Below are 24,908 nucleotides of genomic sequence, written 5' to 3' on the forward strand. Positions count from 1 at the left end.
GCTGATTCTCGACTGATCGTGAATTGCTAAATCTCAGTAGCCCCACAGAGGTGAGGCTCCTGCAGCTCCACAGCCCTGGCTCCAGCAGACACATCCACAGATGTGTAACATGTGTGTATGCCCTGATGGTTCCAGTGGGCAGCTCAGACAGAAACACTCAGAAAGAAACACTCAGCACTCAGACAAACACCCCTGGCCTCATCCTGCCCCTGCTCTGGCAGACTGGGGTGAAGGTCTCTGAATGCAGAATATCTGTAAAAATCATCATGGAATCACAGAATGGTTTGGGTTGGAAGGGACCTTAAAGACCACCCAGTTCCAATCCCCTGCCATGGGCAGGGACACCTTCCACTAGACCAGGTTGCTCCAAGGCCCACCCAGCCTGGCCTTAAAATATAATGGTCATTTCCAAATTTTAAAATTAAAATATACACTTCCAGGTAATACCACACATGAAATGCAAGGGAATGGCTTTCAGTTATGGAGGAGACACTGGAACAGCAATTAAGATTTCAACTTTTGCACAGTTAACCATTATGGGCTAAATTAAAAGTTGGGTGGATCATTTTCCAGACATATAAATCACTGAAGTTGTTCTATCCATCACAAAGGTAACCCAACCATGTAATGAATTATACAATGTGTTATTTTCCTATGCATGTTATTCCCATAGTTTGTACTGTTGTTGAAAGTCTGTTGTGTGAGGTGTTTTTTTTTACAAATACTTTTAAAATGATGAATAATCTTTACTTTTAAGACTAAAAATACATGCCAGCTATTATTGTATATGAAATGTGACAGCAGTTAAAGTGTTGGTATCTGAACTTATTTGACAGCTTCTTCAAACAACTTTTACTAGGTATTCTTCACAGGATTAAATATTCTTATATTTGTGCAATTTGTTCTATAACTCATGTGGTAGGGAAAGCAAAGTGTTCTAGATATTAGACAACCAGTCTCATGAGCAGGAACAGCTTTCCTTGCTATCACTTTTTATTAGAAGCCATACATCACGGTCAAACTTTTATTGCAAATTCATGCAAGGACCGGTTCTGAATCTGGTGGAGCAAAACAAAGCTCAGCACAAATTTTAGGTGCTCCAGTGGAACAAGATCCCAAATGCTTGCAATTTTTCCATTACAAAGTCATTTTATTTGCAAGAAGTCGGCACTGGTTGTAGGCAGAGCAGGCCTGACCCTCACCTGCCCACAGGGCAGTGACACACAGGTCACCACAGTTTATCAGGATGTGTCTCAGACTGTCCTGGATTTTGTGCACACCAGCACCAGCGAGCTGTTTGTTGTTACCAATGCGATTTCTTAGCACGAGGCACCACTCTGGCCTTGGTTTGAAGCACCCTGCAGGAAGCAGTGACCTGGCCCAAGGGAGCTGCTTCTCCACTGCTTCTGGCACAGCCTCCACACAGGATTTCCAGGCTCTGCATCTTTTGGTCCTGAATGTTTGGTTGGTGAGTTTAGTGTATCAGATTTGTAAACTCTGCGAATAACTGACCCACAAATTATGAATGCAGCAGGGGAGTTTGGATTGAAGCACCGGGAGGCAGGCAGCCGGGGGGAGCACAGGTACGATTGTGCTGGTTTGGCACAGCACAGTGTACAGCATTGAAAGCTGAAATCAAGAACTCTACAGGCAGAGAACCTGTCTGAAGATGTGGGACTGGGAAGCAGCTCAGTGGTTCATCCAGCCAGCGTGGGCTGGCAAAGAAAGGTCAGTGCTGCACAACTTTCATTCCCGGCATTTATACCGGACCTGTAATGGTGCCATGGGTTGCTGTGTCCCCACCAAATGTAAAGGGCTCTGAAAAAAGAAAATCAGAAAAAACACTTCAGTTAGTTCAGTTAATGGAATTACCATTGTGCTTTAACATTAAGATATAAACATTCTTGCATCTTCAGTCTTAGAGAACAAAGACCACATACCAAGATTTATTTTTATGGCTTTGCCAAAGCCCCTGAGTAGGGCCTTCATGGTTAATTATTATTCCTGACAGTCCTAATTATTCCTAATTATTTCCCTGACAGTCGCTCTGTCCGGGTGACACATGAGCTCTTAAGAAACACTTGCAGTTTTGAATATCTTCAAAATACTCAAATAATGAAGTGGAGGCTGTGCCATTCTCCCTTAAGTGTAAAACCTTTCTGCGTCACAGTTGCTCATTCAACCTTACCCTAATCATTTACCTTTCACCCCTGAGTTTGTAGTGGACGAGAACTAGTAGTGTTACATGTGATTCCATATCTTTAAAGTATTAATGATCCCATTCTGTATTCACTGTTTTGTGAGCAACAAGTATCAAATCTGGTAATGTTTAGGCGACGATGAGACAAAACATTCTTGTAAGCACTTTGTTGCATAGGCACTGCAGCCCCACTAACTGGAATTGCTGGAATTACTCTGGATTTTCTGAGTTAAAACAAAGATCAAGTTGTTTGTTACATGTTTTATAATACTCCTCTCAAAATTTATGTAACCACAGTTGAGCATGGTTGTTCAGCTGAGCCTGATGAATGAAGGGTATAAAGATGGGGAATGCTGCACAAGTGTGTGGATCTCTTACCTCCTTTGGCACTGCATCCAACAGCACGAATTCATACTTGTACAGGAACAGCACAACAAGCAGCTGGATTTCCATGATTGCAAACCACCTGCAAGAAAAGGGAGGAAAACACTGGCCCTCCAGCCTGACCATCACGTGTGTGTTATCATCAGGTAAGAAACAGGGTGTCTGACACATTTTACACTCTGTGCTTTAGCTCTGCCTGGAAGTTTATCTTCCACAGGAAAACTGCTGTAGTTTGTTCAGGTTTGTTACTTAGCAAAGAACACGAATGTGGTGGCTGCCCTTTCTTTCTGTTCTGGTGAAACACTGGACTGACAGTATCCCTCTGACACCTATTTTAAAGCAGCTCCTTATCACTATGGATTTTTCCACTGTATAAACATTTATGTTCTCCTAACACTTGCTGACTTGAAATAACTTCCTAGGAGTGAGAAGGCAGTTAAACAGAAAAGGCCATATGACTAATCGTGCTATATAAAGTTATATAATGCAGCTGGGAGCCTGGTGACATCAGAGAGCAGTGACAGTGGGAGTTATTATTTAATGCGTCAGCATTAGGATGCAGTAGGAGACCCAAGGGCATGGTTTCTTTTTTCTGTAACACTCTCCCAAAGGTCTTTCTTAGGCTGAAGAAGATTTTGGATAACTGCAGGTGAAATCCTCCAGGCATGAGTTTTTAATGCTGGTGTGTACAAGAGCTTTCTGCATTCACCAGTGTGCACCTATGCGAGGTCGAGGGATTACTCACTTGCAGAGTTTAGACATAAATCTAAAACACCCAGTTAAATAGTAATGCCACCTTGCTCTTCTACAGAGAAATGCTGGGAAACCTGGATAAACCAGCTGTGGGGGAATTCACAGGGCAAGAGGCTACATGACTGCACATGGAGTTGGCCTGGCAGGTGTGAAGGGAAGCTAAAAAGCCTCCGAGACCCTGCAGAGGTAACTCCTGCAGAGCCCCCAGGCTCTGCACATGGAGCTGCCCTGGGCTCTGGAGAGGGAAGATCCTTGGTTGTTTCAGCACAGCTTCAGACCCAAATTATCCCTGTGATTTCACATTGCAGTTGTCTTGAGCTTTTGGTGGCCTTGGCTCGGGGCAATGCAGTGCAGAGACATTTTGATGGCTGTTAGCCCAGCTCAGGTGGGATGCAGCCCAAGCTCCAAGCCTGCAGCACCATGCAAGGGTGGCTCCTTCCAGTCCCAGCTCTGTTTGCACAGCAGGGCCCTGGACCCCAGTGCTTGAGGGGACAACACACCCACGCAAGACGAGCACAGTCACACAGGCAGTAACCACCTGGTGCAACCAAAGTAGTCAAACTAACATCAAATTTTTCTTTTAGGTAAAAAATATGGCACAGAAATGGCTTTTTTGGAGCTCTTCCCACATCAGTTTGGTAGAATATTGGACAGGTAAGTTATTTAATAGCTTTCAGTTTGATTACATTAGCTTTTAATTTTATCCTGAACTTTTTCAATGGAGAAGTTAAATGTTTCATACACTTCATTTATAAACCTCAGTACTGAAATAAAGAAAAACTTCTTAAACTTGAAATATCATTGTTTCATTTAGTTGTATGAAGGAAATCCTTATACAACCCTTGATTTCATTTTCTTTTTTTTTAAGACCATCACATTGTTCTTTTACTATTATTGCTGAAAAACCTGAAGGTGTGTGTTACCATGCGGACTGCCAGAGGGTCTGAAAGGGCTTTTTTGTCTCTCAGCAAGAAAAAGATTCTCCATCTGTTGTCAGTGTAGAAATGTTATACTTTTCTTTCTAAACAAAAACTTATTTGAAAGATGTTATCAGAGTCCAGAGAACAGCCTGAACAAAGATATAGGTCAGAATACATAAACAAGCAGCTTTCAGAAACATTGTTTTGCAGCTTTCCCTGTACCTGCAGATGCCTCTTGTGAATTTTGCTGTTGCCCTTGCTGGGAAGGAGGCTGTGCTCAGATTTAGCTCAAGAATGTGGCACAAGCCACCAAGGTACAGCAGTGAGTGAGCACTTCCCTCTGGCAAGCCTAAATGGTGAAAGCAGTTTTATTCATTTTGCTCATATCTTTAATGCCTCCACAAAGTTTATCTGGCCCTCATGTCTAGTCTGCCCTAGGATGCAAATTCCAGAATGCAGATCCTCTGCTACAGCCTCCAGATTCCCTGTTCCACATGGAACTCGGGGTAAAATGACTGCTCTTAAGGATTCTTGGTCACTTTTGTCTCAGAGGAGCCCAGGTTTTGAAGGCAGAAGGTTGAGCAGAGATGTTTGAACACAGGAATGAGGAGCAGCTGGCTCCCTGGGACTTGATCCAGGAAGAGGGACAGCAGAGAAAACAGCAGAAGGAATGCAGGAAGTACCAAGGCTGGCATTGCTGGAGGAGTCAAATGAGACAGGATCTGCAATTTAAGCCATTATAAAATTCTGTGTGCCCTAATGCAAAGAGCAGATTCAAACAGAGAGGAGCCACTTAAGATACCTGAAGATCAGCAGAGATGTCAGTGGCATCACAGAGCATGGAAAGAGAGTCTCAATCCTGAGAAATCGGTTCTGTAGGTTTGCTTAGAACTGGTTTAAGGCAACCTAAATGACTGTGTCTGTAAAATGGTGTGTTTGGAAGTGAAGCAACCCTCCCTTGATGAAAAGAAACCTCAGCAGGGGCAGAGCCAGGCTGAATTTCCTTAATATCCCTTGATACACCGGTCTCAGATTCTGTCTGTTCATTGTGACTTCACCTGTCTTTTCCAGGAATGAAACCACTTTCACATCAGTTTAAACAAGGTGAAGATGATGCCAAACATTAGGAGACTGACAAAGAGCAAAGCAAACACTTTATCTCCAAGAGTAAGAGAAGCCCAGCTCGAGAAAGTTGTTCTCTGCAGGGTTTGGGAATAAATAAACCCCAGCTGTTTCACTGACCTTCCTGGACACTGATGCTTCCCTCCTCCGAATGCCACAAAGCTGTCCAAGAAAGCATTCTTCTCTAAATTTGCCTCTTTCCAACGATCCTGTGGGAAGAAACTTTTTTTTTTCCAAATCAGCCTTATATAAATAAAGCTTAACTTTATTTCTCCAGGCTAAAAATGACCTTGGACAGCTAATCCTCAATACAAAGTTGCACTAATGCCATTTTTTTGCATTCAACCTGTTGGTATTAGACTCTGGATCCAAAAGTCAACACCGAATCAGAGAAAGAAATGAGGGTCCCATTTGAAACACATTTTAAGGTGCCTTAAAATGCTGGAGAAATTTTCAAAAGTACACCTAAAGCAGTTTTCCTATACCTCCCCATTTCATAAATCCTGCATCTTGAACTATTAAAATGCAACCTTCTCTTTTTAAATATATCTACAAATGCAAATGTTCAACCAGTGCTGAGGGAAGCCTCAGCCACAAAATTGTGTCATGACACACAAACAGCTCACACACATCTTGAACAAAAATATTCCTAAGACACTCTGCACAGACAAATGCAAGGTCTATGAGCTTTAACTGGTGCAAGCCAGTGTGTGCGATGAGTGATTCTTCACAAAAATCAGCTTGTGATCCCAAAGGGATCCCTGCTCCATCCTAAGAGGGACAACACAAGGAACAAGGCAAGATGGGCTGAAGTTTTGGTGAGTGACACTGAGAGAGGCAAATCTCATGACTCCTGGGTGACAAACTGTACCAGCCTCCACAAGCTCAGTGCTACTCTGCCAAGTGACACCCTGTCAAGCTTCTGGTGGTGAACTCCTCTGATGAAGCTGTCCCAAAGAAGACATAATCTTGCATTTATCTATTTTAGGGTTTTTTTTTTCAGCTAGGTCTGTTTAGAGCTTTCTGAGGAAGAAACCCATCAGCATCAACATTCAATAAAGAAAAAAACATGTCAGTGGTGATGAAGCAAGGTCATACATTTGGAATGACAGTGTCCAAGGGGGACTCATCTATTCTTCTTGAAAAAAAGGGAGAGTTTCTAAAAAATGAACTGCTGCATCAGAGTTTCAGCTTCAGATTTCAAAGAAGCAGGAATTGTTAAAAGGGATTTCAAATCGGGAAGAGCTTGCTAGGAGGGAAGTTTTGTTTAGTTTAAATTACTCCTTGATGTATTTCTATAAAAAAGACAAACTGTTCTATATTGGATGGTGCTAAAAAGAGCAGTTACCAGCCTGCCCACACAGCCACCTGCAGTGGAATAATAATCAAGAAACTAGATTAACTACTGAATTAGCAGAGATAATACCTATAAGAAATCATCTGTCAGGGATAGGAGAATACTTGGAATCACAGAATTGGTTAGGTTGGAGAAGACCTCTAAGATCATCACATCCAACATTAAGTCAGCACTGTCAATCCACCACTAGACCACGTTCCCAGGTGCCACACCTACACATCTTCTAAATCCCTCCAGGGATGGTGACCCCACCATTTTCCTGGGCAGCCTGTTCCAGTGCCTGACAGCTCTTTAAAGAAATTTTTCCTAATATGAAACCTAAACCTCCTCTGGCACAATTCAAGGCTGGTTCCTCTCATCCTATCACTTGTTACTTGAGAGAAAAGACTGACCCTCACCTGGCTGCAATCTCCTTTCAGGAGTTACAGAGAGTGATAAGGTCAGGATCAAAGTGGTATTTCAGTAGTACCCTATTACCTGGAACATGTCACTGAATTTATCCTCTTTTATGTGCACCCCTTCTCTATATTCAAAGCTGTTCTCAGCCAGATTTAAGCACATTTGTCTGTGTGCTTTTATTGGAAAATAAGTGAAGGGGAGAAAAAACAGCAAAATATCCACACTAAGAGTCACAACTTACAGGTTTGAACATTTCTGGGTCAGGAAAATATTTTGGATTCCGGTGCAACCAATATGGTGATAACATCAGCATGTCACCTGCAGGGATGGTGAAATTCTGAAAAGGAGAAAAATAATCTATGAAAAGAGCTAAAAATCTCACAAAATAGTCCCTCCTTGGTACTTCTCTTCCATCAGCAGAACATCCTACGAAAAGTCAAGTGAAGGTGATAAAAGAAAGATTATTTGTGTTCTAATCTGGGGTTTTTTAGGTATCAAAAGATCAGAAGCATTATTTCTGTCTTTCCTGCTTTTTGATTTATCATGTGAGCTGTTTTCTTTTTTCTAAATATTTTGTTAAACACTTCCTACAATGCAAAGAAATTCAAAGAAGGCCTTTGATGACAGTAGATATTAGTAATTTGATCAGTAATCTTAAATAGTCATGAGCACTGACTCCTTAAGAGTATGGGTTTTTTTCCAAACATTTCTTTGCAAGATTCCTGAATGCTGACACCTCTCTTCTGAATAGTAGTGAAGAGAACAAAAAAGAGTCTTATCAGTTACTAAAATGTGGATCCTTCTATACTTGTTTTGTCTGATTCCTCTTTTATATGCCAGCAGCATCTGTAGTTCAATTCAATTCCATCTTAATTCAAAATTGAAGGCAAGACTGTAAGCTGGAGAATCAAAAACACTTATAAATTAATGATGATGAATAAATCTATTAAAAAGAATATAGATGTGAGGCTGGAGAATATCTCTACCATTGTAAGTTTACCAGCTCTCTTGGGAGGACCCTTTCCAGACAAATCACACAGCATCCTTTGGGGAAAAAAACCCCACAACCAAACCTCACCTTAATTCTAATTGGGTTTATGACTTTCTTGGTGATTGCACCTGGAGACCTCAACCGTATGGCTTCTAAAGTGCACCATTTAATGAAAGGGATCTTCTTCAGGTCCTCCTCAGAGACTTCCACATTATCTTTACCTGTTATGGCATGAGAAAGAAGACTCCATGTAAAAATTACATTTCACACTTGTTTTGATACAGGCTGGCATGTCTTGCTTTAGGACTGTGGATGAAATACTTCAAGACTTCAAGGCATTGTTTACACCCCAAAATTGTCTTTATATTTCAAAGTAAATAAATGGACCAAATCAGTAAAATTTAAGAAAAGCCAATGAACACAATTCAGGAACTCTAAAGCAGGTGTAGATATGGTGGTAGACAGAAGGGGCCAAACAAAGTCATGCTGGAAGCTGAAAGTCTTCAGAGTTTTTCTTTGCTTTCATGGGACACTGCATGGAAATCTCACGGGACTGTAGGCACCAAGACAAGAAGCCATGGCTGAGCTCTTGGGCTCTGTTAATGTTAGCAAATGAAACAAGGCCACGAGAAAGGCTTCATGAATTTTCTTTATTGGTTAATTACTGACAAGTTTCTTGATATGGTTTTGACAACAAAGAATCTTCTGTGAAAGTTTAACTCTGGTCCAAGGGACTGCGTATGGGAATGCCTGCTCCCAACAGGTGATTGCTTTTTGAGGGAAAAAGGTTACTCATGTGGGGTGAACCATGCTGGAAAAATTTGCCTCTGATGACAGAAAAGGAACAGTTCGTGGCCTGTTTTTACCATGAATAGCTGTAACTCTGGTGAACAGCACACCATGAAAAGCACCTGAACTGAAAGCCTCATCTGACCCTATTTTAGGTGCCTGGAAAAAGCACAAGACTGGGAAATACAAATCTAAGTTTAAATTATAGGGATAAAGAAATATACTCTTCCTTTTCCTTCCTTTTCCTTCTTTCTGCTAACATCAGAGGTGTTTTTGCTTAAAAATATGTCTTCAGCATATACTGAGTAAAGACCTGAGAGCTGGACTCTATGCTATCTGTAGCACTCTTAGCAGGAACACTCATTGTTCCCAGCCACTGACCAAGTGTGCCCTGGGCTGGGCCAACACAGGGTAAATCACTCCAGCTTCCAGAAGGACAAAATCAGATTTATTACCTGCTTTGCCAAAAACAGAAGCCAGGTCTTCCATGACTTTCTTGTAAATGGCAGGATTAGACAGTATGAAAGCAAGGGTCCAAAATGCAACCTAAACAGAGATGGAAATCCTTGAATTTAGAGACATGGAACAGAGTATCAGTATCTTTTTAGCAAATTACAGAGGCAGATGAAAACATTTGCACTTTTTTTGTATGTGCCTGTTGTAGTTGAGATACACGGGGAGCTCTGCTTCCTGGGTAAATCTATATCTAAGGGCTCAGCTCCTGGGAGATTATGTCTAGTCATCTGCTCTGTACTTATCTTTAGTAACATTATATAGCTTTGGCCTTGAGCTTTGAAACACAGAATCCTTTATTTTCAAATAACTAGGTGTTAAATGAACTACTAAATCATTGTGCATGATTAGTTTTAGCTGCAGGAATGAAAAAAAATCATACTAGCATTTGCAGAAATGAGGTTGAATAATTTGCAGGGCATTGTCATAGTGAGTCACACTAAAATAGACAGGAAAAGTTTTAATTAACAGCAAAACAAGGAATAGTATATCCCCTTAAGAAATAATTTGCTAACTGATTATGCAATGAAGTTGAAAATCAAGAAATTTAGGAAAGGAGAAAATCCTCTTAAGTAGGATGAAACCAGAAGGACTGGCAGCAATGCCAGGAGTCTCTCTCCTCTTGCTGAGCTAGCAGGAGGTGCAGCCTGCACACAGATCTGGTCGTGGGCCATCTGTGCTGGTTGGGGATGAAACTCTGACTGTTATTTCCCAAATAGACTGATATGGATGCAGCCTTCCTTGTGCAAAGCAAATCTTGTAGCTTAGCTTTTCTGTACAGCACTTGGACACTGTGGCTTCACTCCATGGGCTAAGAAGGGATAACTGAATTGTTTCAGATAAAAGGGTTTAAAGTGCTTGTAAAAAATGCCCTTGGAAGGTGAAAGGCCTTTTCTTTCGTCATTCCATTCCCCAGAACAGTGGTTGTGACTATTCTGAGAAACAGAAAAATATCTGTATGTCTATTTACAGCTGAATATTACAGAAGTAAGTGTTGTGGAAGGAATGTCAGTTATCCTGATAACAGACAGCAGGCTATGCCTCCCACTTACGCCAACACGTGAATCCACAGAAACCTCACTGAAATGGATGAATTTCCCTTAGGCTAAACTGCAGTAATATCCAATCTCCAAAAAACATAGATATATCCGTTAGGGGAACATATAAAAATAACTCACTATCGTGTTTTTCTAAATCACATCTGTAATGGACATAGCTGTGCTGGAAAGAGCTTAGTAGTCATGGTAAATAAAGGATGTTTTTGCTGCTATGGATTTTTCATCTGAGAAATTCCTATAAATGTCTTTGGACAGCCTAAGCTGTGTTAGATATATTGGGCTTGTTAGCATACTTATATCAGTATCATTAATCCAGCAAATTCTTTTCTAACACAGACAAAACTTAACAGCTCTAGAATCAAACTATTGCTTTTCTTCCGCTGGCATTTGTACAGCAGATCCCCCAAAAATGAAAGAGAAAACATCACTCGAGGGTTTATACACAGATGAAGTTATTCTATATTATGCTTTTGATATTCTTTACAATTGGTAACACCAGGGTATCTGAAATATTCTTTTCTATAATACAGCCACAGTGCTTCAAAACACAGTTAAATGCTCTTCACAGCTTAAGACTGTGATCTTAATAGCTGTGAGGCTTATGTTCCTGAAATGTTATGACAAGGGACAACATAATTTAGGAAAAATACAAGAAGAGCTTTTCTTGTCATTGCTTCTGTGACATTGCAGCCTGGGTATATTTGCAGTGATGCATGTGGGCGTGATAATCCCTTCTTTGGAATAGATGGAGTGTGTGTGACCTCTGCTTCAAAGCCTTTCCTGCCCAAATCCAGGCTTTGGAACAGGAGAGAGAGAAGGTGTTTCTGCAGCTGATGTACTTACAGGCACAGCATTTGCTTGGGCAGCCCAGAGCATCAGGAGACCATAACTGGGACCTAGATGTTTTCCCTGCAAGTTATCCAGGAGGTGTTGCAGAAGTGTCTGGTAAAAATAAAAGAAAATAATCTGTATTTCCAAGAATATATTAAAATGTTGTTTGGGCCAGAGCTTACTAGAACTCAAAGACACTATAGTTTCTCAAAGAGAAGTAACATTAGTTAGGGCTTTTTTGGAAGACACAATGTAGAAATGACAGCTATTATGAAAAAGTGAGACTCACATAAGCAGAGGGCCAGGAGAACTCAGTGCACCACATGAATCCCTCCTGAATACTGTCACTGCTCTCCATTTCCCTAAAGTTTTAGAGGATTGGGTTCCCTCACTCCCCATTGTTGTTTGTATGTGGAAGAAAGGAAAAAAAAATCTCTATTCTAATCCCTGCTCTACACCTCTGCTTTAAAAAACCTAAAAATGGGAATGAGCCAGCTGAATGAATGGAAATGTTGAAAATATTCTCTCTGTTCATGCCAAAAAGGTGCTTGTTATAAAGAGATGGTCTGACACACTAGCAAACTCCCTAGTTTCAGGCACTTTGTTGGTGACCTAAGCAGTGACTGCAATGGGCTGATATTATTTGAAACTATAGCAACTGTGTAATGTTCTAGGATCAGCTTTTGTTTGTAGTATTTCCTTGAATGCAGGGCAACCATGCACTTGAGGCAAAGCTTCCTGCCTACTTTTCAGTGGGGAAAAGGCTGACTTTGAATTAAAAAATGGCTGATTTTTTTTCAAATTCCCATCCAATCTAAGACACCAAATTTGTGCTTCCTACTTCCTGCACCTTCTTACCTCCCACCAGCTCCTCTCCAGCCTTCTCTTTCTTTCTGCTAATCTGGTTTATTTCATTGAAGAAATTGTGGTATGTAAAGCTTTTGAAGTCTAAATAAAACCTGTTTTGTTTGATGACCTGTTCTACAACCATTTGATAGATCAAAATTCCCAGGCCAGTCTGCTATGATGTTTGTCAGCCCTATCAGCAGAATTCCTGCCAGAGCTAAGGAGAATAACCAGGGGAACAACTTATCTCAGCTTTGACACAATCAATATTTAGGGTACTTGGCTCCCAATCCAGTAATCTGCTATTTTCTACCAGTCTGGCTGTTGAAGGATCTGCTCACTCTACACCAGGGTTTATAAATAGCACATGTAAGGTTTTGAGGTTTCACAGCACGGTGCCCTCAGATAAACAACTGAAGGGTCTTTCTCTCATCTCTCTCAACTGCTCACTGCAGCGTGGAACTGCAGGCTGGGGCTGGGTCAGAGCTCTGAACCCTTGCCTTAAAATTCCCCTGGGGAAGATGCTAATTCTCAGAATTGCTTGAAATAAACTAAATGGAGCAACAGGATTCAAAGTTATGGGTCTGTCCTACTGCAGGTGACAGCAATATTGGAACATTTGGGTATGGCTATAAAAGCTGACATATTTGACTTATTTCTTCCAGTACTGAAGTAATCCCTGCCCTCCATCACTTCAGGCAGAATATACAACAAAGTCATCTTATTTCCTACGCTGGATGTTTACCTTGGAGGCACTCTCTGAAGGGTTGGTCCTTTCAGCATCCAACACTACTTTCTCAAATAATTTTAGAAGCCATTTTTTGGATTTAGACCAGTTCCTATAAAGAAAAGCAACAAACAAGAAGCACTTAATTGAGGCAGCACAAACCAACGTTTCCTTTTCCATGAGAAGCACTCCTTGGGTTGTTTTCCAAAGGCCCCTGGGCAGCAGTCAGCTGATGAGCAGCCAAGTGTCAGTGTGACTGACAGGAGTGATGGCTGGCATGAGGAACAGCACGTCCAAGGCCTTTGCCTTGGCCAGACCTCCTCTTGCAGCCAGGACATGGGACTGCAACACTCCTGCATTTTTATGTCTTTTTATTACAGGTTTTCATTGTTGATTTGGACACAATGCTTAGGAGAATCTTTTCAAGAATGATCCTCTGGAAGAATATCAAGGCCATTTTTTTAGAGCATCCTCAACTCTTTCTGAAAGTATTTTGAGGTGCTAAAGGTGCAGTGATGGCCCTGAGAGCACTGACAGTGTCTGGAAGTACCTCCTCAGGGTTTGGGTGCCTCTACCCAAGGTCAATTCTATGACAGTGCAGCCACTGTAACCTGGGGTTGGTATTGGGAAAACAGCTGAGGTGTGGAAAAGAGCAGAGACCTCATTGGAGGCCCCCTGAGCTTGGGACTCACATTTAGGCTCAGGCCTTTTCTTTACCCCATTCTGCTGCTCCCTGACAGGTCCAAGCTGGGCTCTGCTCACCTGAGCCAGGTTGTTTCTGCTTTATACCAGGAAAATGCACAAGACAAGGTCAGAACTTTGTTTAAGCATTTAGCTAAAAGCCTGCTTCACCTGAGCGCACACCATCAATAAAAACTGCGCATCATCCTCCAGGGGAAATATCTCCCATGGCTGATCCTGCAGCAAGATAAATGTCTGTAGTGGGTACACCACAATCATCATCTCTGCCCCTTTACCTCAGGAAGCACTCAGGCATCTGAGAGGCGTATTCAAAGTCCTCATCATACTTCTGAAAATGCTCTTCAAACTCCTTGATTTCACTTGGACTGGTTGGGCAGATGCCCTTCCCAAACAGGGTGTTCACCACTGCTGGATACATGACGTGCCTGCAAGGACAAGATGCCCAAGACTTAGGGGCCTCAGGGCAGCTGTTGCAGCAGTTTTAGACCAGGATGCAGCACGTTGGATTGCCAGCCCTGGAAGCCAAGGGCTCAAGGGTCACACCAGTATGGAAGGGCTGGCACAAGGCTCACACACTTATTTCAGATTTTAAACAGGCAGAGATACACAGACCTTAGGCTGGGCTTCTACACATGGCTTAACTTCACCAGTTAGGGTGTGGTCACTTGAGCAGGAGCAGAAAGGCTCCAGCCACTGAGGTTGTTCCTCCCCATTAACCACCCCTCTCATTTCAGGCTGACCTACATGAACCTTCTGGGCATTGCACAAACCCATCTGAACCAAACATCCTGAACCATCCTTCCTCTGACTGCAGGTTTCCTGGGCAGATAAGGCTTTTTTTGTTTCTTTTCATCTCACACTTCAGTGCTTCTCCTCTGTTATCCTGCAAACGCTGAGCTCCTTCCTCAGCCCCTCTCCTGTACTCCAGGAAACTCTTGTGCAGCCTTTGCTAAATGTGTATTTCAGGGAACAGCACTCTTTTCTGATTTTCTAATAATTAGGAAGAGGGGGCCATCTGGTGGCTCTATAGATTTCATTTTGAGGCAGCTAAAAACCAATTATTCAGAATGTTGCATTCCAATACTTTTACTTTGCCTTGTTTAGCAAAGCAGAACCAATCACCCCCCACCAGATTTCAAAGCCCCTCTCCCCAAAATTTCTCCCCAGTTAATCCAAACTGCAGAAACTGCAGTGAGAGGTGCTGAGTGATTTAACTGCAGTAACAGCTGTATCTTGTATTATGCAGAAAGAGGCAGCAAAAGACAACCTGAATGTGAAGTGTTAGAAACAGGTCCAAAGCAAAGTCAGTATCTGTCCTCATCCCTTCATGGCCAGGTTAGATGGGGCTCTGAGAAACCTGCCCTAATGGAAGGTGTCCCTGTCCATGGCAGGGGATGGAATGAGAGGATCTTTAATGTTCCTTCCAACCCAAACCATTCTGTTATGCCATGAATATTCAACTTGTAGTACAGATGGACAGACAAGATGTAGGCATTGTCCCAGATAATCAGGAAAAAGGAGGAGTTAAAAGCTTTGTTGCTGTCACATGGAACAATTTTTTTTACGTGTAGTTCTGGCAGCCAAGTCAGCTGCAGAGGGTCTTAGTTAAGCTTCAAGCTAAGCTTGGCTCAAACATGAAAAGTTCTCAGCTTGCAGAAGATTAAGCATTTTGTCTGTTCCTAAATTCTTTGTAAATACATGAAGCTTTTATCCCATCTTTTAGGAAACAGAGTTTGTTGGAACATGCTGTGTTTCCCTTTTTCTTCCAAACAGGCAATTCAGATGCTTCTCCTTACCCAGAGAAACACCTTTACATGAAACCCTGTCCACTCTGTGAGCCTGAAACCACGAAGCTGTGATGAGCATCCTGACAAAACTTTTGTAAGACTGAGCTCCAGCTGCTTGACAGAAACATTTCTCTCCCATGCAGGACACCCCTGGGTTAGAGATGTGCTGCACAACTCCCTTACCTTACCAGGTCATTGAGGTTGCCTGTGCCCTCCGTGCCCAGGTGAGCCATGTGCTCATGGAGCTCCTTACACAAAGTGCCCGAGAACATGTGCAGATTAGAGGGACTCATTTTCCCCTTCATCATGCTGTAGAGGTTACCATGGTTCTGATAAAATGATTCTGCAGGAACAGAGACTAAATACAAAATGAATCAGAAACATCTTAGAAAGTAGATTCTTCACTGAAAGACAGAGTGAACATTTTTACACATAACTTTTGACTCTTATTTAAATGCCTTAACCCTCATTTTTCTAAAGTAAAATTCCCTGGAAGCTTCCTTGTAACCAGGTAAAGATTTTGGTAATGACTCTGCTTCTTCCAGTCTATGTAACATCTTCCTGCCTCATGAAGCTTCAGTGCCAAAACCAGCAATCCAGAGATTTCCCCCCAGTGGGATATACAGAGATGTGCAGGCACGTCACAGAACTGAATGAAGTGAAAAATAATTTACCCCAGGATAAAACCAGTTTGTGTCTCCATGCTATAACAGTACATCTTCATAAACACCTCATCCTTTTCTAAGGACTGTTTTACTACTGTGTAGCAACTAATTATTGTTGCAAACTAATTTTCCAGTGAAGTGATAGGATTACCTAGGATTGCTCTTAACAGGTACATGCAGGTGGGGTGTCCAGCCACAGCAAAGGGCCTGATCTCAAATGGGGGTTGCTGGATGGTAAAAGTAGTGACAGTCCCTGGATCAGAAACTTCTGATTCCTTGAGACTGAGTCCAAATCCCTTGGCTGGTTTACAGTACTGGGTCATCATGGAGAAACTGAATTTCACCATTTCACAGCACAGTCATGGATTAAAATAAGCATTTAAGGCATGATCAAAAAGCCAACAGGCTTTTGGTTGGGATTTAATGTTCCTGGGTAACTGGATTTGGTTTCCTTTAAAAAAGACAAAGGTCTCAGTTACCTGCATTCTTGACAGCTTGTTGTACTGCCTGTTCAAAATTTAAGTCTTCAGATTTAAAAAATGCTTCAGTTCCTTCTTCCTCAGTCACAAAAGTGAACCGTTTCCCCAGAGCGAATATTGTGAACACAGGCCCATGCTGGAACAAACAAAGATTTCCTGTCAGTACAACGTTAACACATTTTGCAGCAGCCCCAGCATGACTTCAGTGCTGCTGAGAGGTCAGAAGGAAGGCCCTGGTCATTCCTGCTCTCTGCACACTTTGGCTCAGAACAGCACAAAGATGAAAATGAATCAGACCAAAGTTTGCAGACTTATGACCAGAAGGGAATGTGGTATGTGCCTGCCTGACCTCTTGCAGAGCAGAAGAGAGTCCTTCTCCTAAATTAACACTTTATATTTGAATTACGTTGCAGTTCAAACAATACAACCTATTTGGAGAACCCAGGGGATGGATTATCTACTGCATCCCTTGGCTGCCACAGCAAAGTACCAATACTGTAAAAATCCATAATCCTACTTTTCAGTCTACACTATTTCAGCAAAAACTCCACCCTCCTGCATATTTTTTAATATTTCAAGTTCACTTTCCTTTCCTGCCCTTTCTCCTAACATCAATGATTTCTTTCTTGTGGAGATGAATATCAATATAGCTAACAAGCTTTGAGCAGAACAGACTGACTGACATTCAGCAAATGTTTCTGATGCCATAAATCATTCTTTCAGCTTCCCTTAAAGCTAATATCCTAGAGGCCTCTTGAAACTTTCAGCAATAGGCTGAAATTCAATTCTGAGTTCTACACTGTTAAAATGATCCTTGGTATTTGTAAATACTCTAAACTAGAAAACAAATGTGCAATATCTACTGTCATAAAAAGGCATAAAAAGATCATTCTACCTTGCTCACAATGTTTATGCCATTGACTTTAACCATTTCTTTTCCTGCTGGTGTCTGTAGTTAAATCTTGCTTCATCAAAAGTTCTTTGAAGCCAAGGAAAAGATTCCCCCTGGCATCAGCTGAATTTTGATTGTGTCCTTCAACTGCAAATTATTAAAGAAAGAATGACAGTTCAAACATTCTGGGTGATAATAAATAAAATATTGTTTTAATAACAAGTGTTCAAGGCCAATTTGGACGAGGCTCTGAGCACCTGTCCACTGGAATTTGTCCCTGCCCATGGAGGGTGGAACAAGGTGAGCTTTAAAGTCCCTTCCAACACAGACCAATCCATAATTCTAGGACTCCATAATAGCTAAATTTCTAAGATTGCTTTTTGATGTCCATGTCCTCATCATCAGTCTGGATAAAAATCAGTCAGGGGATCCTAAAAATCAATTCACCAGACCATCTCCTGCACACCTGTTTTTGGAGGGAGCTGAGCTGCCCTTGGACTCCACTGCCAGCACTGACTGCATGTCCAGTGACCATCCTGGTAACCTGCAAACACCCACATAAATAATTTCTGTTTGGATCTCATCCAGCTTCCTGCAATCTACTTAGAACCATTAAAATTAGACCAGTATTTAACAAAACTGAAATAAGGCTCCATAGATGACCTTCTGCAGAATAAGCAACACTGTGATGGCAGATATTCAAATACAGATCTTTCAGAAAGCAGAATTTTGTGTCCAAATAAATATGACATTTGATAAAGGCAATGCAAAATTAAACTACTAAAAAAGGTTTGAGAATGAAACTAATAAAGACAATCTGCCTTCTCAACAACACAGACTTTTCTGATCATGCCAGATGCAGGAAATCTCCCAGTGTTCTGCTGAGCCCGATAAATAATCAAGGTGTAAAAAACCGAGTGGGGAAGGAATCTGAGGTGGGGATTACATCAAAGACAAGTCCCGCCCTGGAGCCTTTCACTTAGAGTGATGGACTGAGACCTTGTTTTGAAGGAAGTATTGAGCAGAATAGAGTTAAACAACATCTAGGTAAAATATTAATAAATATTTCAATTCAGAACACTTGAGGAAATAATGGAAGAAGTTGCAGAACTCCCATACATGCTCTATTAAATCATCCTCAGCAACAGCAGGCTGGACAGGCAAATGTGGTGCCAGAAGGACCTGGGAAGCCTCAAAGAGTCATTTTAGTACTCAAAAAATTACAGTAAGCATTATTAACGATTGGGATTAGTAGTGGATAAATAGGATCTGAAAAAGAACCCAGTAGAGCTTTTAGAGAGACATAAGGTTGTGTGGTGTTAGAAGTTTTTCTAATTCATTCCTTGGAAGAAGAACCAAAAGTTTACTCATGATCTGGAGTCATTTGAGAGTCCAAACAATGAGAAGACCTAGAAATATCACAGAAGGCAGGTTAGAATAATGACTGTGAAATTACTCCAAAAGCTATTATATGAGTGCCAATAAATGGCTTTGAACTGAAAGCAAGTAGGTTTGCATTGGATATTAGGGAGACATTCTCTACTGTGAGGGTGGTGAGGCCCTGGCATGGGCCCTGAAAAAGAAGGAGAAGAGAGAATCTCCCAGAGAAGCTGTGGATGCCTCATTCCAAGGCCAGGTTGGATGGGGCTCTGAGCAACCTGGGATAGTGAAAGGTGTCCCTGTCATGGCAGAGGGGTTGGAATGAGGTGATCTTTAAGGTTCCTTCCAACCCAAACCATTCCATGATCATTAATCTGGAGCTCTTATCTTGCTAGGAAAGGAGAGGAAAAAGGACAACAAACATCTAAACCCATCCTGTGCCTGCATCTTTAATTTAATTTGTGTTTCTGCCCATTCCATCTCAGCAGGATATTCTGAGCTAGTCAATGTCAAAGGGATGCACAACATGCATGAATATTTCAATAAAAGGAAATTACATGGAGTTAGATCCCAGGAAAAGAGGAAAATATAATCATTATTCTCAGTTTTTCATAATATGAAAGCTAATGGGCCTGAGATTAGGAGTTTGATGGTTTAAAACCAGACAGAATACTTTATTCATATGGGTCATGATTAAATTATGGATTCACTACTGTGCATTGCTGTGAAGCCAAAATTATACACAGGGTAACAAAAGAGATTAGGTCAAATCATCTGGATGCAAATTCTAGCCTAGCAAATCCCTAAACCAGGAACTGGGAAAAAAAAGCAGGAGGCTGCATACTCTCAGCTGGGTGTGCCCCTTACACCCTCTGAGCATCTCCTAATGGCTGCTGTCCCAGAGAGACAAGTGAATAACCAGACTGTTCATCTGTCAAAATGTGTAATTACATTGATGTTCCACAGCAATAAAATCACTCCTGGAATGAGCTGTGGGGCAGTTCTGCACTTGTTATAGGCAGGTACCAACGGAGTGCAGGCTCTGCTGCCAGCTCTGCACCCAGGTTACTGCTCTGAAACAGCTTTTAAGGAGATCTCACAGCATAGAGAGATATAGAATGCAAAATAAAAATCCTCTTAGGATTTACTGCTTTCACTCATGAAATCTTATTTTTTCCAAAGATTGGGAAACACTTCAGTGCCACAGTGAGAGGCAGATTCAAGCCTAAGGAAAGTAACACTCCAGAGAAATAAAAAATCCAGAAGGATGCTTTCCAAAATCCCAAAGGAAATCAGGGAAATAGTCATATTCCCCAAGGGCACTGACAGGGAGCCACCACTCTAAGCTGAGACAGCTGCATTGCACCAAGAGCCCTGCTGGGAGCTCTGGCTGGGTTTCCTCTCCCTTGGGTGCACACACACACAGGGCCAATGCCATGTCCCCTCTCTAGCTCAGGGACTGCAGCATTTTGCTCTTCTACACCAGTCACAGAGCTTCAGTGACCTCTGTGGACACTGACTATGGAAATGCTCCACCAGAAGCCTTCTCCAGCCTGCTCCCCTCCACACGTCCCTTGCAGTGTCACCCAGCGAGCCACCCCTGTCCTGGTTTAGGACACGCTAGGACAACTCCTCACCCAGCCACGGGCAGGAGGGCTGAGAGCCCTGGGACAGGGCATCTTGCTCCAAATCAAATCTCTCTCAGAGGGATGTACGGATCCCAGAGGTTCCAACAACAGTGCAGAACAATCTCCTGGATTTAACTGAACTTCTCCTGTTTGCTTAATTAGCAAACTGATGAGAAGAATTTGAAATTCCTTACTAACTCCTTCCATGTTTGCCAGGAGAAGTGGGGAGCCACATCCTTTGAAGCCCTCAATGAGCAGCTCACCCTGTATTTTATGTTGCATGGTGGCTCTGGTTATTCCCCCTGCCCATTCCACACTGCTGCAAAACTTCTTTCACCAGGCAGTTTTAGGAGGAAGAGGTGGTGTCTTTTATTAGACAAGAGATTAAATATTTTATTAGGGCAGGGGAACTTTCTTTTCTTAGTCCCAGTGATGACACAAGGGGGAAAGGAGACAATTCTTCCAGCCCACGTGTTCTTCCGTGGGAGGAAAATAGAAGCAGCAAACTCCGAGCAAAGGGCAGGGTGGAAGCAGTGGAACTTTACTGTGTTATTCAAGACTTGAGAGAAAAAACAGTGAAGGACAGACACAAAAGGTATTAAGGAAGAAAGAAATTAAGAAAGAGATGAGTGTGACTTTGACAGTCTGAAGGATTAATCCAGGGGAGAAATTTTCTCATTGCAAGAGTCTCCCCTGAAGATAATGACCTTGCAGAGATGAAGAGGTTTCACACTGCCTGAAGCCTGTTTCTGCAACACCTTTTACGAGGGCAGCTTGCTCACACTAAGGACACTTAACCCTGCTCTGGCACTATCAAGGAGCCTGGAATTACTGCAGAGGTATTTTGCAAGGCCTGTAGTGCCTGTTAATGACCCCTCTGGCAGCAGCGTTTTGTTTGGCTGCACTCTGCAACAGTTCCTGCTCTTTTAAAAGGGAGCAGGCAGGAAAAGACTTCTTTTTTTTCCTGGCCACAGCACAGCGTGCCAGTGTGGGAGGTGGGAAGGGAGGGAGAGGAGGGTTTAAAGAGCCTGAGGAGGTTTTAAAGAGAGGAAGGAGACAACAAACAAATGGCCTTCCTCAGAGACAGGGAGACTGTCAGGTGATGGTGCTGCAGGCCAACCTGGGAGGGATGGATGGAGACATTCCCCCCTTGGCCCAGGGGAACCACAGGGAGAGGTCACAAGGAGCTGCTGGAGTAAAAGGAAAGGTCCTACCAGCAAGCACACAGTAAATGAAGAGATGTCAGAAAGCCTTATCTTCCTTCTTTGCTTTGAGTTTTCACTGAGTGACAATGTTTCTTGTGCTAGCTTCTGTCTCAACAAAACCAGAGGTTTATCAAGTCCTTCAGGTGTTTCTGGTGTGTGCAGATGTGTCAGCATCAACCTGGAGCCTGGAGGGTTTCCAGGCAAATGAACACCAAAATTAATTAACCCAGAGCCAATGAGAGTGCATTTGCACAGATGAAAGATACAGGAAAGACACAGTAATATAAAATTAAAACTGGCCTGTCAAGCACAGAGAAGCCAAGAAACTCCAGATCATACCTCTGAGTTTACCTCACAATGCACCCAATGTGCTTTAATACAAGATTGACAGCTCTTGTTCTCAAAGATCAGATTTAATCCTCTGCTTTAACACCATGAGTTTATAACAATACAAAAAGACATACAAATATGAAATACAGTAGTTCAAAATGAGAAAGCAAATGTTAAACATCCAGTGTTTATTGATGTTTTTGTTTTGTTTTCAAAATTCAGGATGTTACAGTGGTTTCATTTTTAGCTAGTTTTTGCAAGTAGTGGGCTGTGTTATCCTTCAACATAGAACACTCAAGGCTGACAACACTGTAGTAGCAGATGGTATAATCCCTGAATTAAAGTGGGAAACTGGGATTTATGTCAGTTATTATTAAGTATCTAGAAATTAAGAATTTGATCTCTTTCTATCTGACAAAGACAGAAAAAAAATTCAAGTCCAGGGGGTAAATCCTGGCCCCCATGTTTGGTTAAGATTTTTTAGGATGCAAAACTTTGCCAAGCATGTCTGTGTTGCTTGAATGTTGAAGGACACCAGCTGGTGCTCAAAAATCTCACCTAACTTTAGGCATGCAAGTAAATAGTTTCCTGGTCCCAGCACTTGGCACAGAGCTTTCCACATTATCTGAAACCAAGATTAAAACACAGCCAGACTGCAAAAGCAAAACGGCAGAGGTCCAAGCAGGATGATCACAGCAAAGAGATCGTGCCTGGATCAGATCCACAACTCACCAATGCCGGTGGTACTGCGCCGATTCTTCCCCATGTAAATGCTCCTGAGGTTATAAAACGTGAGAGGAAAGGGCAAAAGACGACAGAAGTTCCTGGCTGCCTTTTCCCCGGCAGGCCGCCACCCTGAGCCCGCACCCGCCCGCAGACAGGCCAGCACACGCATTACCTTGGTTCTGGCTTGCTCTATGAACTCCAGAGGAGCCTTCCCGAACTGAAACGCAGCTCCAAACCAAGGGATCCAGCTCCTGATGCACGGAGGGGAGCTCGGGTTCCTCGGCGGGAACAACAGAGCCTTGACAATGAGGAGTCCCAGGAGCGCTGCCAGCAGCAGGGCGAGCTCCATGTCCGCTCTCGGCCGCAGCCGCTGCTCCGCCCGCCGCGGGCCCGGCACGGCCGCGCTGGCCGCGCTCCGAGCCCATGGCCGGGCCCTCCCTGCCGGCCCTGCCAGCGGGCACTGCCACCCACACGGGTGTCAAAGGCACTCAGGCACACGGCAATAACCCTTGTTCTGGAAAAGACAGAGCCAGTTCTCTGTTCTAGGATGAGGACCAACTCTACTGCTTGCAAAACATGTTGCCGTGGCAAATCCTTGGACTTCGCACCAATTGCTGGGAGGCCACTCGGGCAGCCAGGGACACGGCCAGGGACACTGGCAAAGCAGTGAAGAGCCTTCTCCAATTGAAAAAAAAACCCAAAAAACAAAACAAAACAAAAAACCAACCCCACAACACCAAGTTTTTTGCAGTGTTGAGATTACAAAGCAGAGATGTGTACACATTTAGCTTTCAGCGAGTCAGATGGCAAGAAACTTCTGCAGGCATCACATGAAGCAGAAACCTTAAGAATGGTGTCTCTCACCTGTCTGAGATATCTCATTAAAGTTCAGATGTGTGTCCGTGTCTGAGGAGCTGAGAAATGCTTCTGAGGTTGGACTGACAATTCAAAACCTGCTGGTCACCTTTATTAAACCAGTGCCTTTTCAGAAGACAAGGTTTCAGAGAGGTCAGATCAGGTTTTGTGTGTGTGTGAAAGTGGCACTTCAAAATTACTTCGAGAATACATTAAGTATAACAAATCCCCAGGAAGTGCTGTCAGAATTTACCCCCGCACACCCTCGGCAGGTTTGAAGAGAACACAAAACCAGGAGGAGTGGCTGACAGACCAGATGAGTGTGGGAACCTCAGCAGGCTGGAAAACAGGCAGACAGGGACTTGTCTCAAAATCAGAGAACAACAGCTCTGAAGGGACCTCAAGGATCCCCTGGTCCAGCTTTTCCGAGGGGTGGGGGGAGTAGGGGAGGAAAAAAAAAAGTGAATTCATAAAGTTCAGCAAAATACCAAGTTCTGCCCCTGGGTAGGAACAACACCATGCACCAGTACAGGCTGAGGGGGACCTGGGTGGACAGGAACTTTGCAGATCTGCGGTCCTGCTGGACACCTTGCTGAACATGAGATGGACCTGTGCACTCAGGATCACCCTGGGCTGCATCAGGGACAGCGCTGCCAGCAGACTGAGGGAGGTGAGCCTCTGCCAAGAGTGAAGTGCCAGAAAGGGGCTGCAGCATCTGTCATTTGAGGAGAGGCTGCAGCAGCGGGGACAGCTCAGTCTGGAGAAGAGAAGGCTCAGGGTGTGTATGAACCCCTGAAGGGAGGTGGCAAAGAGGACGGAGCCAGGCTCTTTTTGGGGTGTCCAGTGAAAGGGGAAGAGGCAGTGGGCATAAACCAACACAAATACGGTTTAACACCCTTCCTCTAGAGGAATAACAGGAACCTTTGTACAGACAGACAGTACAGTAAAAGTAGCACAAACACACCTGATAGTAGGAGGTTAAGAGCTGTGAAAAGCAGGTGTATGTTCTTCATTAAACAGTCATTCTGAAATACCTTGGGATGTTACATGTTGGTTGTAGGTGCAGAAGAACAGGTTCACATATGTCAGGTGTGACAAATGTCAGGGCGTTGATCTCCATTTTGCAAACTGTCTGGAACAAACAGATAAACAACTGTTAACTGTGGTATTTCTACACTTCTGTGTTTAGCTATCACAGCTCTTTATGTGTTTATTTCCTGGTTTTATTTTAGCCATTAAATTATTTTTGTCCTATAAACGGATAAAGTGATAAGAGAGCTAAAAGTCTTGTAATATTGGGGAAAATGTATATTTTCATTATATGCATGGTATATTTGCATTAACTGACAGAGTAGTGAGTTTAAAGTGA

The 24,908-nt window shown here is 42.8% G+C and overlaps 1 protein-coding gene across 4 annotated transcripts; it reads right to left on the minus strand.

Annotated features, from left to right (window-relative positions):
• Positions 1-947: 947 nt before the first annotated feature.
• Positions 948-23,751, minus strand: LOC134564718 (24-hydroxycholesterol 7-alpha-hydroxylase). 4 transcript variants are annotated; one of them, XM_063423802.1, is made up of 13 exons: positions 22,857-22,995; positions 17,419-17,562; positions 16,524-16,659; positions 15,563-15,737; positions 13,868-14,017; positions 12,909-13,002; positions 11,330-11,428; positions 9,371-9,461; positions 8,214-8,347; positions 7,377-7,472; positions 5,500-5,588; positions 2,579-2,666; positions 949-1,818 (listed from the first exon to the last, which is right to left on the minus strand). In XM_063423802.1, the coding sequence occupies exons 2-13, from the start codon at positions 17,452-17,454 to the stop codon at positions 1,747-1,749; spliced, it is 1,260 nt and encodes a 419-aa protein (XP_063279872.1). In that variant the 5' UTR covers positions 17,455-17,562; positions 22,857-22,995; the 3' UTR covers positions 949-1,746. The 4 variants fall into 4 exon arrangements, with proteins under 4 accessions (XP_063279863.1, XP_063279872.1, XP_063279855.1 ...); XM_063423793.1 differs by lacking the exon at positions 17,419-17,562 and having other exon boundaries at positions 948-1,818; positions 5,500-5,601; positions 22,857-23,751; XM_063423785.1 differs by lacking the exon at positions 17,419-17,562 and having other exon boundaries at positions 22,857-23,737.
• Between the last annotated feature and the right edge of the window lie 1,157 nt (positions 23,752-24,908).

The sequence above is a fragment of the Prinia subflava genome, chromosome 2 (assembly GCF_021018805.1).
Source record: "Prinia subflava isolate CZ2003 ecotype Zambia chromosome 2, Cam_Psub_1.2, whole genome shotgun sequence".
Classification (NCBI taxonomy): Eukaryota; Metazoa; Chordata; class Aves; order Passeriformes; family Cisticolidae; genus Prinia; species Prinia subflava.

What these genes read in the sequence shown, in the direction of transcription:
- LOC134564718 (XM_063423785.1), bottom strand. Translation starts at nt 23,033, where the DNA reads ATGGAGCTCGCCCTGCTGCTGGCAGCGCTCCTGGGACTCCTCATTGTC. An exon ending in CCCAAGCAAATGCTGTGCCT is followed by an intron (nt 9,462 to 11,329) that starts GTAAGTACATCA and finishes ATCTCTGTTTAG; the next exon opens with GTTGCATTTTGGACCCTTGC. An exon ending in TTCTGTTTTTGGCAAAGCAG is followed by an intron (nt 8,348 to 9,370) that starts GTAATAAATCTG and finishes ATGCCATAACAG; the next exon opens with GTAAAGATAATGTGGAAGTC.